Below are 14257 nucleotides of genomic sequence, written 5' to 3'. Positions count from 1 at the left end.
TGTAGTATACTAGTTCAGCACTAACGGCTTGTGTGTTGCAGAGTAAACCCACCACAACATTTACCATTCTAGTAACCGTGACGTTTCGCCGGCAATTACAATTAGAGCCAGCATCATCAGGCGACTGAGTGAGATGACTGGCAGATGCACCAGTTGTGCATCTGCCAGTCTACGTGCAGTGTTCGTCTATGTGCAATGTTCGTCTATGGGCAGTGTTAGTCTATGTGCAATGTTAGTCTATGGGCAGTGTTAGTTTACGTGCAATGTTAGTCTATGGGCAATGTCAATCACCCACACAAAGATAAGATGAATCACACACACAGACACCTACACACCTACATTCCCAACCACCAACACACCCACCCACCCACACAACAACACATCCACCCATGCACCAACCCACCCACCCACACAACCAAGCACGCACGCACACCCCTGATTCATTCACGGAATGCTGACTCGGCACCCCCCCCCCCCCCCGCGTGCCCACAATCTGTATATAAGGGCGATCTTCTCAACCTGCCAACTCAGGTAACTCTTACGCGTCTTCACGCCGCGTCTCCCTCTGACCCTGTCACCCATCCCACGCGCGCACGCGCCTGTGTGACCGACGGCTCCACGGTGGTCACCATGAGGCTTTCGTCGAGCCTCCACCTGGGGCCTCTTCTCCTCCTCCTCCACCTCGTCGTCGTCCTCCTCCTCGTACTCGTCCCACCGGGATCCGATGCCACTCACCTGCGCGGTGGAACCATCTCGTGGAAGCAGTCGGAGGGTGACCAGGTGATGCCCGGCACTCACGCACGCTCGCTCGCCCCAAAATCCTGCAGGCTTCACGGTTTGAAACAATCTCTGGGTGGGTTTTGATGATTTTTTTCCTTGTTTTTTCATCACGAGTTGACTCGTAATTGGCCGTGTCAGAGACGCTGAGCGAGAATTGAAGAGATCATGGGATCAAATCCTGGGTCTGGGTGTCTCTCAGGGGGTTTATAATGGCCGTGTCAGAAACGCTGAGCCAGAGTTGCAGAGATCCTGGGTTCAAATTCTGGGTCTGGGTGTCTTTAGGGGGGTTCATAATGGCCGTGTCGGAGACACTGAGCGAGAATTGCAGAGATCCTGGGATCAAATCCTGGGTCTGGGTGTCTCTCAGGGGCGTTCATAATTGGCCGTGTCAGAAACACAGAGCCAGAATTGCAGAGATCCTGGGTTCAAATCCTGGGTCTGGGTGTCTCTCAGGGGGGTTCATAATGGCCGTGTCAGAAACACTGAGCCAGAGTTGTAGAGATCCTGGGTTCAAATCCTGGGTCTGGGTGTCTCTCAAGGGGCGTTCATAATTGGCCGTGTCAGAAACATTGAGCCAGAATTGCAGAGATCCTGGGTTCAAATCCTGGGTCTGGTGTCTCTAGGGGGGTTTTAAATGGCTGTGTCAGAAACACTGAGCCAGAATTGCAGAGATCCTGGGTTCAAATCCTGGGTCTGGTGTCTCTAGGGGGGTTATAAATGGCTGTGTCAGAAACACTGAACCAGAGTTGTAGAGATCCTGGGTTCAGATCCTGGGTCTGGGTGTCTCTCAAGGGGCGTTCATAATGGCCGTGTCAGAGACATTGAGCCAGAAATGTAGAGATCCTGGGTTCAAATTCTGAGTCTATGTGTCTCTCTCTCTCTCACAGAGGGTTCATAATGGCCATGCCCAATCCCGTTCAAAGCTCAAACCCTGTGTCTGCGTGTCTCTCTCTCTCTCTCTCAGGGGGTTTAGAATGCTCTGTCACGGACACTGAGAGCCGGAATTGCTCAGGGTGGATGCATATCTGAAACGGGCACGTTTGACATTTGCAGTCTGAAATGTCAGTGTTAACAGAGGGTCTGTTATGATGTTAAAACACCAAACTGAAACCTTTTACAAGGAATCATGTCTGCATTAACCACAATCAAAAAACATACTGGTCAACAAAACATACACTGGTCAACAAAAAAAAACATTTTTTTCTGGCCTGGACTTTTGCAGCTGTTCTAGACTAATTTCAGGGTACTGATTCCATAACTGATCTCAGATTTGCTCTATCACATCTCATTTTTATGCTATCGACATACCCCATTTTCATTGATTTTACCCGAAATTAACTCTGTCACTTATGATTGCAAGTTGTTGCGAGTCAGTGACTGCTTTAGTGTTAAAATATGGTGCTGTATTTTTAGGATAGTGTGTTTATAATATCATTTTATGTAGATATCCACATTTATTTAATATTTTTCTTCTGCAGTTTTTATTGAAAATGCAATATTTGATATCTCAAAAACCTGATGTGATAGACAAAAACTGATGCCAGATTTGGAATCAGCACCCCAAAATTACTTTAAAACCATTGGAATACCTTATGCCAGAAAACGTGTGTTGACCAGTGTAATAAATGTATTGTCTTTGAAACTGATTGGTCCACACCAGAGACAGCTTTCTTTTGAGCCTCGTCTCAAACGGTGTTAGACCAGAAGACGCCAAAAGGCGTACAGCACAAAGACAATGCATATATTATCAAAGTACGTTTTTTTGGTTTGCATTCTGACCACAAGTATCGTGGTCAATGCAGACATGATTCCTTGTAAAAGGTTTCAGTTTGGTGTTTTAACTTCTTAACACAACTGTTTTGTTACCAGAAAAAAGGGGAAAACCATATTCCCAAATTTTGGTGCTGGCAAAGGAGGTCACATGATGTAGGTTATGTTATATTTGTGGGGAGCGGTGGCGCAGCGATTAGCGCTGCGCTACGAACCCAACGACCCGAGTTCGATTCCCGCTCACGGCCACCACCAGCTTAGGTGATAGCAGTGATCTGAGACCAGTCTAGGGCGCCTCCTCCAGGTTGACTCAGCCTCAAATGCGTACTCTGGTGAAAAAAAACATCGCCACTGGGGAGACAAAGGCGGCTACCCACTCTCTCGTGTGCCGTGCCGGCCTTCATAGGTGCTACTACTCGCTAACAGCACTTGCCCCAAACGTCTGGTAAGACTATACGGGGGATCTTTGTCTTTGTTATATTGCTGAGTATGAATGTTATTACATCCGAGGCAACTTGAACAATTGGATGCAACTGGGAGCATCCGATGCAATTATCGTAGACTAACATTGCCCATAGACTAACATTGGCTATATATTGACATTGCCCATAGACTAACATTGCCTATAGACTAACATTGTACATAGACTAGCATTGCACATAGACTAAGATTGCACGTAGACTAACATTGCAGAAAGACTAACATTGCCCATAGACTAACATTACCCATAGACTAGCTTTGCCCATAGACTAATATTGCCCATAGAGGCCCCCCCCCACCCCGTCTGCCCCCCCCCCCATGCTGCTCGTTACACCGCTACTGGGGCGCTAGGATAGAGAGGGTGAGTGGGTGAGTGAGTTGGTGAATGTGTGAGTGAGTGGGTGAATGTGTGAGTGAGTGGGTGAATGTGTGGGTGAGTGGGTGAGTGAGTTGGTGAATGTGTGGGTGAGTGGGTGAATGTGTGGGTGAGTGTGTGGGTGAGTGTGTGGGTCAGTGGGTGAGTGGGTGATTGGGTGAATGTGTGGGTGAATGGTGGGTGAATGTGTGGGTGAGTGATTGTGTGAATGGGTGAATGTGCGGCTGAGTGGGTGAATGTGTGGGTGAGTGGGTGAGGGGGCGAATGTGTGGGTGAGATGGTGAGTGGGGGGTGAGTGGGTGGGTGAGTGGGTGAGTGAGTTGGTGGGTGAGTGGGTGAATGTGTGGGTAAATGGGTGGGTGAGTGGGCGAATGCGTGGGTGAGATGGTGAGTGGGGGGGGGGGTAGGTGAGTGGGTGAGTGAGTTGGTGAGTTGGTGGGTGAGTGGGTGAGTGGCTGGGTGAGTGGGCGAATATGCGGGTGAGTTGTTGAGTGGGGGGGGGGTGAGTGGGTGAGTGAGTGAGTGGGTAGGTGAGTGGGTGGGTGAGTGGGTGGGTGAGTGGGTGAGTGAGTGGGTGATTGAGTGAGTGAGTGAATGTTAACAACCACTGACCAATTCCATTCCGCCCCCCCACCTCGGGACTCTGAGATATGTGCGATAAGAATGCGGCTTTTCGTGCCATAATTTGAGAAACCACCCCCGAGGGGATGGGATGGTGTTGGGGGGTTGGGGTGGGTCGTGGTGAACTCGAAGCGATAATGACCATCCTCCTGGCGTCGTAAACCCGACCGCTGAGTAGACATTTTTTGAGACACGTAGAAATCACCCGGGGTGTGGGGGGGGGGGGTGTGAGAGTTGTTGAGGGGGTTTAGCGTTTGTGTCGTCTACAAAGGCAAAGATCCATCCCACCGTCTCGACCTCGTGTAGCCGGTAACAGAATGTTGGGGCGAGTGCTGTTAGCGAGTAGCAGCGCCTATGGATAGGTGGGGTTTTTTTTTTATTATTTCCAATGTATTATTTTTATTTTATTTTTAATATTTTCAATGTATTATTTAAATTTTTGTTCTTTTCAATTTATTATTTTTACTTTATTTTTATTATTTTAAATGTATTAATTTAATTTAATTTTTATTATTTTCAATGTATTATTTTTATTTGATTCGTATTATTTTCATTTTATTTTATTATTTTATTTAAAAATTTTGGTTTTTTTATTTACGTTAATTTGCCGAAAGAATCAAGAATATAATACTATGGATAGGGCTGAACAATTAATTGATTTCAAATCGATATCGCAATTTAAAACGATGCGATTAGCAAATCATAAAGGCTGCGATTTTTTGAGATTTTAAAAGTCATATTGCTTTCTTATTGAAATTGTTTTAAAAAAATTGTTTAAAAAAATTATTATTAGAACTTCATTTATTTAACTTAACAGTTGTTCTATATTTGATTGTTCTATTTCAATGAAAACATTGTAATAAATACATGTTGGAAGCAATTCATATCTTTTGAGTTCTTATCCTTGCATTAGAATATATAGAGCGATTCATATTTTGATGGTTTCACGCGTTAATGCTTCATCGCGTGTTTTAAATCTGTCACGCGGTGAACATTGAACTGTCACTCGACCACAAAAATGTAATCGCAAATCAAACCGCGATCGTGTGTGTTTGTCTGTATGTGTGTGTGTCTGTGTGTGTGTGTGTGTTTGTGTCTGTGTGTGTGTGTCTGTGGGTGTGTGTTTGTGTGTGTTTGTGTGTGTGTGTTTGTGTGTGTGTCTGTGTGTGTCTGTGTGTCTGTGTCTGTGTGTCTGTGTCTGTGTGTCTGTGTGTGTCTGTGTGTGTCTGTGTGTCTGTGTAGTGGGGAGCGGTAGTGTAGTGGTTAGCGCTACGCTGCGGTGACCCGAGTTCGATTCCCTCACACGGCCAACACCGGCGATGATTATCTGAGCCGGTCCTGGGCCTCTCTTAGGTCGACTCAGCCTCAAATGAGTACCCGGTGCGGTGTGTAGTAAATATCGCCACTGGGGAGACAAAGGCGGCCGGTCGTGGTGCTGGCCACCCACCCCCTCGTGTGCCGTTCTGGCCTTCATAGGTGCTCTCTAACAACACTTGCCCCTACAGTCTGTTAAGGCTATACGGGAGACCTTTGTCTTTGTGTGCAGTAAGCAAAAATAAACTTGACTCACTCAGCCACTCACGAACCTATCCAGGCACCCACTCACCAACCCATGTACTCACCCACTTATCCACTCACCCATCCACTGACCCACTCACCCAGCCACACACTCATCCATTCACTCACCCACTCACTCACCCACCCACCCACCTACCCACTCACTCACCCATCCACTAACCCACTCACTCACCCACCCGCTCACTCACCCACCCACCCACTCACCCATCCACTAACCGACTCACCCACTCACCCACCCGCCCGCTCACTCACCCACTCACCCATCCACGGACCAACTCACCCACTCACCCACCCACCCACCCGCTCACTCACCCACCCACCTACCCACTAACCCACTCACCCATTCACTCACCCACTCACCCATCCACTGACCCACTCACTAACCCACTCACTCACTCACCCATCCACTGACCCACTCACTAACCCACTCACTCACTCACCCACTCACTCACTCACCCACTCACTCACCCATCCACTGACCCACTCACTCAACCACCCACCCGCTCACTCACCCACTCACTCACCCACCCACCCACCGACCCACTCACCCACTCACCCATTCACTCACCCACTCACCCATCCACTGACCCACTCACTAACCCACTCACTCACTCACCCACTCACTCACTCACCCACTCACTCACCCATCCACTGACCCACTCACTCAACCACCCACCCGCTCACTCACCCACTCACTCACCCACCCACCCACCGACCCACTCACCCACTCACCCATCCACCGACCCACCCACCCGCTCACTCACTTCCTTACCCAACAGGGGGGGGCAAGGGGGGGGGGCTGCGGGGGTTTCAGGATCCCACGCAGCCCCGCCCCTCGATGGCAAGGTGCAAAAAGGGGGACCTCCCCAGTAGCTTGGACCATCTTCTTGGTTCTTTCGGTAAAGTCGTCACGTAGAAGGGAAATAATAAAATAATAAAATAACGCATAATAACATACAATTCTCATGACGTTTCGGCCACAACGCAAGCAGCCATCCTCAGGTGAAGAACAGAACCAAGCCTGGTGGTGTTTCATTCAGACGCTGTCTTTCCGACAGACCTGTTCTTCACCTGAGGACGGCTGCTTGCGTCGTGGCCGAAACGTCGTGAGAATTTGTATTGTTTTATATTTATATTATTTTATCATTTCCCTTCTACGTGATGACTTTACCGAAAGAACCAAGAAGATGAATCCCTGCAGTCACGAAAGCTTTAAATCGAGAATTATTTGATTATGTTTTATGTTTATTATTTTATTATTTCCCTTCTACGTGATGACTTTACCGAAAGAACCAAGAACATGAATCCCTGCAGTCACGAAAGCTTTAAATCGAGAATTATTTGAATATGTTTTATGTTTATTATTTTATTATTTCCCTTCTACGTGATGACTTTGCCGAAAGAATCAAGAAGATGAATCCCTGCAGTCACGAAAGCTTTAAATCAAACTATAATGTCCTGATGAGTTGATGAGTTAATGATGACGTCACCCTGCTGCTGCTCTTTATAAGGACGGGAGACACAGCAGAGCCTCACCATGCCCGATGATGCTGGATGCAATTACCAACGAAACGTCGTACTCAAATTGTAAATATTGTGGCTTCAACACACCGGTGGGCTAAAGCAGTGAACTATTTGTCTTTTGTCAACGTGACACTTTTTTACTGATTGGCCGTGTCGGGTGGTGGAGGGTTACGACACATTTATAAATAACGCGATCTAAACCCAAAAACGTTGATTATATATAATGTCCTCCTCCACCTCCTCCCCATCTCCCCACGAAACCTCTTCTCTCCCGCACCAGTATCACTTCTACTACATGCTCGCGTGGCGACGAAACTCTGGCGAAGGCGGGACGTGCGTGGACGCCGACATCGCCTCTGGCAAGTCGTTCACCTCGTACCAGAGGTGGCGCTGCACCGAGAGCTGCTCGTCCACCTACTCGCTGTCCTACTCCTGCATCGAGCAGAACCAGAACTCCAACTGGATGATCGGCTCGTCGGCGTTCGACTTCAACGTCCCGCCCACGGCGCCCAGTGTCATCGCGTGAGTGGCCTACCGACAAATCGTCCGGCAGACAGCCCGTGTCCCCGGTCCGGCCGGCTGCCCCAAAGGTCGCAACCGGGTACCCGATACCCGTACCCTACCCGATACCCGGCTACCCGTACCCGGCTACCCGTACCCGGCCGGGTACGGGTACGGGTAGGCCGTGAGTCACTGGTGAGTCACCGTTTGTCACTCATTTCCCAACGTCTTGTCTCTTCTCACGATTCAAGTTCCTAGAATCAACCCACCCGCGCCTGCAATGTGGCTTCATCCCAGAGGTCGCAATCAGGTACCCGATATCCGTACCCTACCCGATACCCGTACCCTACCCGTACCCGGCTACCCGTACCCGGCCGGGTACGGGTACGGGTAGGCTGTGAGTCACTGGTGAGTCACCGTTTGTCACTCATTTCCCAACGTCTTGTCTCTTCTCACGATTCAAGTTCCTAGAATCAACCCACCCGCGCCTGCAACATGGCTTCATCCCAGAGGTCGCAATCAGGTACCCGATACCCGTACCCTACCCGTACCCGGCCGGGTCATACCCGTACCCTACCCGTACCCGGCCGGGTACGGGTAGGGTACGGGTACGGCCGGGTACGGGTACGGGTACTCGTTTGCGACCCTGGTGTGGCCGGGTACGGGTAAGGAATCAAAACCCGTTTGCGACCTCTGGACTGCCCCGGCCGGCGACGCTACGACCCCTTCCTCCTCCCCCCCCCCAACCTCCCCCCCACCAACGCCAATGCGTTGGGCCAATTGGTTGACTGCGCGGGGTCGGCCCTCCTTACAAACTTCGGTCATCACGCGAAGAACTCGGGTCGTCCTCGCGGCAGCGGAGGCCTTCTGGCTCGGCCGTCGAGCAAAGATGGCGGTCGCCGCATCTGCGCGCGCGCTTTCAGATGCGCTCCTGCGGCCGTCTGGAACGCCGTCGCACGAGGTCACGCAATTGGCGCAAACGGTCCTTTGCTGACCATGCGCGATGATTAAAACTATTGAACGAAACTTTTTTCTTCTTGGTTCTTTCGGTAAAGTCATCACGTAGAATGGAAGTAATAAAATAATAAAAATACAACATAATAAAATAATTCTCACGACGTTTCGGCCACAACGCAAGCAGCCGTCCTCAGGTGAAGAACAGGTCTGTCGAGAAGACAGAGTTCTGAATGACACACCCCAGGCTTGGAGCGACTATTTAAGCTGGGAGGGAGGAGCAAGAGCGCCTTGACAAAATAATTTGCATATCAAGAGGAATTAAATATGCTAAAATTCCTCTTGATATGCAAATTCGTTTGTCAAGGCGCTCTTCACCTGAGGACGGCTACTTGCGTTGTGGCCGAAACGTCGTGAGAATTATTTTATTAAATTAAGTTTTATTTTTATTATTTTATTATTTCCATTCTACGTGACTTTATTGAAAGAACCAAGAAGATGAATCCCTGCAGTCACGAAAGCTTTAAATCGAAATTGAACGAAACTTTGTTTTGTGTCACTAGCTAAGGCCCACTGAACTATCCAGATCTTTTGCAGAAGCGACCGGCCTGCGACAAATGAGGGCCACTGCATCGCGCGGCGCTTTCAGATGCTGCTGCTTCTGCGGCCCTTCTGGAATGTTCTTCCCTTCCGATTTTCTTTTTTTAGAACTGCTATTTGTGTTTAGTTTATCGTCCTTCCCACCACACCTCCGATTAGCAACAGTTGGCTACGTACGGTGGATTGGACTCAATGCGGAATTGGTAGTTGGCTGCGTGGTCGCAACCTCTGTAGGACTCTAGCTGCTTACTCTCCAGGACCCGCCCAGTTCTCTTTAGGACCTCAGCTCCTTACTTCTTAGGCAGCACCCTTTCCTGGATCCGCGCATTTCGCTTTCAGGCTCCACCGCTCCTTATTTAGGCCCCTAACTCTTCCCGTGGGCATTTGGGAGCCGTACCCCCCAGAAGAAGGTGGATACATCACAGAGAAGTGTGTGGACAAATCTCCATCTCGATTTAAAGCTTTCGTGACTGCAGGGATTCAACTTATTGGTTCTTTCGGTAAAGTCACGTAGAAGGGAAATAATAAAATAATAAAAATAAAACATAATAAAATAATTCTCACGACGTTTCGGCCACAACGCAAGCAGCCGTCCTCAGGTGACGGCCGCTTGCGTTGTAGCCGATACGTCGTGAGAATGATTTTATTACGTTTTATTTTTATTATTTTATTATTTCCCTTCTACGTGACTTTACCGAAAGAACCAAGAAGATAAATCTCCATCTGTTCCATCTCCCTTCCCATGTCACGTCGCCCCATCCCCCCTCATCCCTCTATCTCTCTGTAAATGTTCACTACTGATGATGCGCTCCCCAAATTTCACCAGGCTCACAGTTCATGAACTCTTGGAAGTGCTTGCACAAAGGATAGTAACATCTCATCCTGTGTTCTTTGGAAACACCCATACAGTTTCCGCGACTGCTGCTGGGTGAACGTCCTGGTGTGGAGGGTGAACAACCAGATTGAGGCGTCCGAGTGGGACTGGTCACTCATCACTGTGCTCAACCCGGGCGTACGCAGCGACACGGGGGCTCCCAACGTCTCGCCCGTCACCGCCTCCAAGCCGCTCATTAGGTGCCCCCCCCCCCCCCCCCCCCCACACAACCATCTCGCTCCCCTCCCCTTTCACGTCTCTCCGCGTCAATCCCCATGCCCCTCTAGCCCCCCCCCCCCCCTTCCCGATTTTACTTTTCTCTGACTAGACTCGGGATGATAATTGTTTTTTACCCTTTTATCTGGCAACAAAACTGGCACCTTTTTTTACGAGGAGTCGTGTTTGCATTGACCACAATGCCTGCAGTCATAATGCAAAAAAGCATAACTCTGATAATCTTCTTGGTTCTTTCGGTAAAGTCGCGTAGAAAGAAAATAATTTAAATAATAGAAAACGACGTTTCGATTGCAACACAAGCAACCGTCATCAGGTAGAACTAAATTTGAGAGCGAGACAAAGCACAGACACGGAGACACACAGACAAACACACAAGCAGAGAGAGACTCACACAGAGACACACAGAGAGCGACACACAACATAGACAGAGAGAGAGAGAGACACACAACACAGAGACACACAGAGAGCGACACACAACATAGACACACAGACAGACACACAAGCAGAGAGAGACTCACACAGAGACACACAGAGAGAGACAGACAGACACACAAACAGAGAGAGACACACACATAGACACAACGGAGACCCAATGCCTCTGTGTCGAGGCCTTAAATAGAGAGGGGGGAGGGGGGAAGAGAGAGAGGTGGGTCTGCTGGGGCAGCTGCTGGAGCAGAGAAATTAGCATGTCAATGAGTATGCAGTAGCTCTTTCGTCAGAAGCGACCTGGCCACAAATGATAGCTCAAATGGCTTGTCAGCGTGTGGAAATTGATAGCGGTAGCCAAACGCTCTAAATGTGTGGTGACGTTGATTTTAAATGCAGAGGGAATCAACGGAGGAGGTCCCGGAGAAAAATCCACGTGAATACGGGGAGAGAGGGAGAGAGATGCAGACTCCAAATCTACAGCAGCAGCAGGCATCGTCAGGGTCGGGATCGAACCCACGACCTCCCGTAAACCAGGCGAGGTAGTCAACATCTCCTAGCCACAGTGATGATAATGACAGAGAGAGACAAACTCCAAATATACAGCAGCAGGCATCGACAGGGTCGGGGTCGAACCCACGACCTCCCGTAAACCAGGCGAGGTAGTCAACATCTCCTAGCCACAGTGATGATAATGACAGAGAGAGACAAACTCCAAATATACAGCAGCAGGCATCGTCAGGGTCGGGATCGAACCCACGACCTCCCGTAAACCAGGCGAGGTAGTCAACATCTCCTAGCCACAGTGATGATAATGACAGAGAGAGAGACGCAAACTCCAAATACACAGCAGCAGGCATCGTCAGGGTCGGGATCGAACCTACGACCTCCTGTATACCAGGCGAGGTAGTTAACATCTCATAGCCACCATGATGATGATGAGAGACGCAGACTCCAAATATACAGCAGCAGGCATCGTCAGGGTCGGGATCGAACCCACGACCTCCCGTAAACCAGGCGAGAGAGTTAACATCTCCTAGCCACAGTGATGATGACAGAGAGAGAGACGCAAACTCCAAATACACAGCAGCAGCAGCAGCAGGCATCGTTAATGTCTCACCACCGCAGGGCTCGAGTATATTGCCACGAGTACCGCCACAATCACCACCAGCCTGAATCTTCTTATGCGGTGGCGGAAAGTTTTTGCGATCGGGGGGGGGCCCCTCCGGGGGGGCCCTCCCCGCTCCCCGTGTCTGCGATTGTGCGCGTCTCATTTGTTTCTCGGTGGCCCCCCCCCCCCCGTCCCCTCCACCTGCCCCCCCCCACCCCCGCCCCCCCGCCCCCCCCGCCCCCCCCGCCCCCCCCCCCGCCCCCCCCAGGCTGAAGGCCGGCTGCACCACGGTGTGGCAGATCCCGGTGTACGATGCCGACGGGGACACGGTGCGGTGCCGCTACGCCGAGAAGGGAACGCGCGACGAGTGCGGAGGCATCTGCGGGGTCGCCCCCTACGGAGTCCTCGACGAGGTGGGGGTGGATGACTTGGGGGGGGGGTAAGGGGGGTGGGTGGTGGGTGGTGGGTGGGGGGGGAAGGTGGTAGATGGGTGGGGGGGAAAGGTGGGTGGGATGGTGGATAGGTGGATGGGATGGTGGGTGGGTGGGTGGGATGGTGGGTGGGGGGAAAGGTGGGTGGGTGGGGGGATGGTGGGTAGGTGGGTGGATAGGGCGGCCCATCTTCTCTCGCTGAGGTGGGGGGTGGGTGTCTTGGGGGGGTGGTAAGGGGGGTGAGTGGAATGGTTGGTCGGTGGGTGGTGAGTGGGGGGAAAGATGGGTGGGTGGGTGATGAGTGGGGGGAAATGTGGGTGGGTGGGTAGGGGGGAAAGGTGGGTGGGGGAATGGTGGGTGGGTGGGTTGGTGGGTGGGTGGGGGGAAAGGTGGGTGGGTGGGGGGATGGTGGGTAGGTGGGTTAGTGGGTGAGGGGATCGCTAATTCCTGACCCTTTAATGTCGTTGTTCCAATTCACTGCAGTCCCCTCTCACTCACCCACCCGCTCACTCACCCACTCACCCACCCACCTACCCACTCACTCACTACCCACTCACTCACTCACCCACTCACCCACCCACCTACCCACTCACCCACCCACCTACCCACTCACCCACCTACGCACTCACTCACCCACTCACCCACCTACGCACTCACTCACCCACTCACTCACCCACCCACCTACCCACTCACTCATTACCCACTCATTCACTCACTCACCCACTCACCCACCCACCTACCCACTCACCCACCCACCTACCCACTCACCCACCTACGCACTCACTCACCCACTCACCCACCTACGCACTCACTCACCCACTCACTCACCCACCCACCTACCCACTCACTCATTACCCACTCATTCACTCACTCACCCACTCACCCACCCACCTACCCACTCACCCACCCACCTACCCACTCACCCACCTACGCACTCACTCACCCACTCACCCACCTACGCACTCACTCACCCACTCACTCACCCACCCACCTACCCACTCACTCATTACCCACTCATTCACTCACTCACCCACTCACCCACCCACCTACCCACTCACTTACCCACCTACGCACTCACTCACCCACCCACGTACCCACTCACCCACTCACCCACCCACCTACCCACTCACTTACCCACCTACCTACCCACTCACTCACTACCCACTCACTCACCCACTCACCCACCCACCTACCCACTCACTACCCACTCACTCACCCACTCACTCACCCACCTACGCACTCACTCACTCACCCACCCACCCACTCACCCACTCACCCACCCACGTACCCACTCACTCACTCACCACTCATTCACTCACCCTCTATTCACCCTCTACCCAACCCTCCGCACAGGCCGCCTGCCTCATCACCTTCACGGTGCCCCCGGACGCTGACGGACTCTGGGCCCTGGCCCTGATGATCGAGGACTCCGTCAACTCGTCGCTGACCATCGGCTCGGCGAGCTTCGCTCCGGGCGACGCTCTGTCCAGCATCCCTCTGCAGGTCCTCCTCGAGTGTGAGTCACGGGTGATGACCACGACGATTTCGACGACAATGACGTCGATGATAATTGGTTTTAAAATCCTTTATATTAAGTTCGCTTGCTTGCTTGCGTGCTTGCTTGCTTGCGTGCTTGCTTACGACCGTGCAAATCTTTCGGTCGTTTTTTAACCCACTTTCCGTGATCCAATCGAGCTGACATTTTGCACACAGACTCGTTGTGCGTGACAATTAATGTTCGTGAAAATTTTTTTCAAAAATTTTACACTTTATAGGACAAAAATATTATATTTATCTGACCTATAGGTGGCAGCCATCTCAAGCCAGAGGACGAGAGGACTCTAGCCGGCACGCGTATAAAGGATTTAGAGTGAAAAATTTTGTTTTTACGGGTTATACTTATTTTACCCTTTTATCTGGCAACAAAACTGACACCTTTTTTACGAGGAGTCATGTTTGCATAGACCACAATACCTGCGGTCATAATGCAAACA

At 51.0% G+C, this 14257-nt stretch overlaps 1 protein-coding gene across 1 annotated transcript in view; it reads left to right on the top strand.

Moving 5' to 3' along the window:
* The first annotated feature begins 521 nt into the window (after positions 1-521).
* Positions 522-14257, top strand: part of LOC133359825 (IgGFc-binding protein-like) — a 57799-nt gene continuing 44063 nt past the window's right edge. Inside the window, exons 1-5 of the mRNA XM_061578366.1 lie at positions 522-780; positions 7410-7651; positions 10094-10258; positions 12101-12245; positions 13617-13779. Of these exons, the coding sequence (XP_061434350.1) occupies positions 631-780; positions 7410-7651; positions 10094-10258; positions 12101-12245; positions 13617-13779 (865 nt within the window). The 5' untranslated portion in view covers positions 522-630. The remainder of the gene's footprint in view (positions 781-7409; positions 7652-10093; positions 10259-12100; positions 12246-13616; positions 13780-14257) is intronic.

This window comes from Lethenteron reissneri, chromosome 66 (genome assembly GCF_015708825.2).
Source record: "Lethenteron reissneri isolate LAM-NWPU_2019-01 chromosome 66, ASM1570882v1, whole genome shotgun sequence".
Taxonomy (NCBI): domain Eukaryota; kingdom Metazoa; phylum Chordata; class Hyperoartia; order Petromyzontiformes; family Petromyzontidae; genus Lethenteron; species Lethenteron reissneri.
Note: the sequence above shows the minus strand (reverse complement) of the source record. Positions and strands in the feature narration are given on the sequence as shown.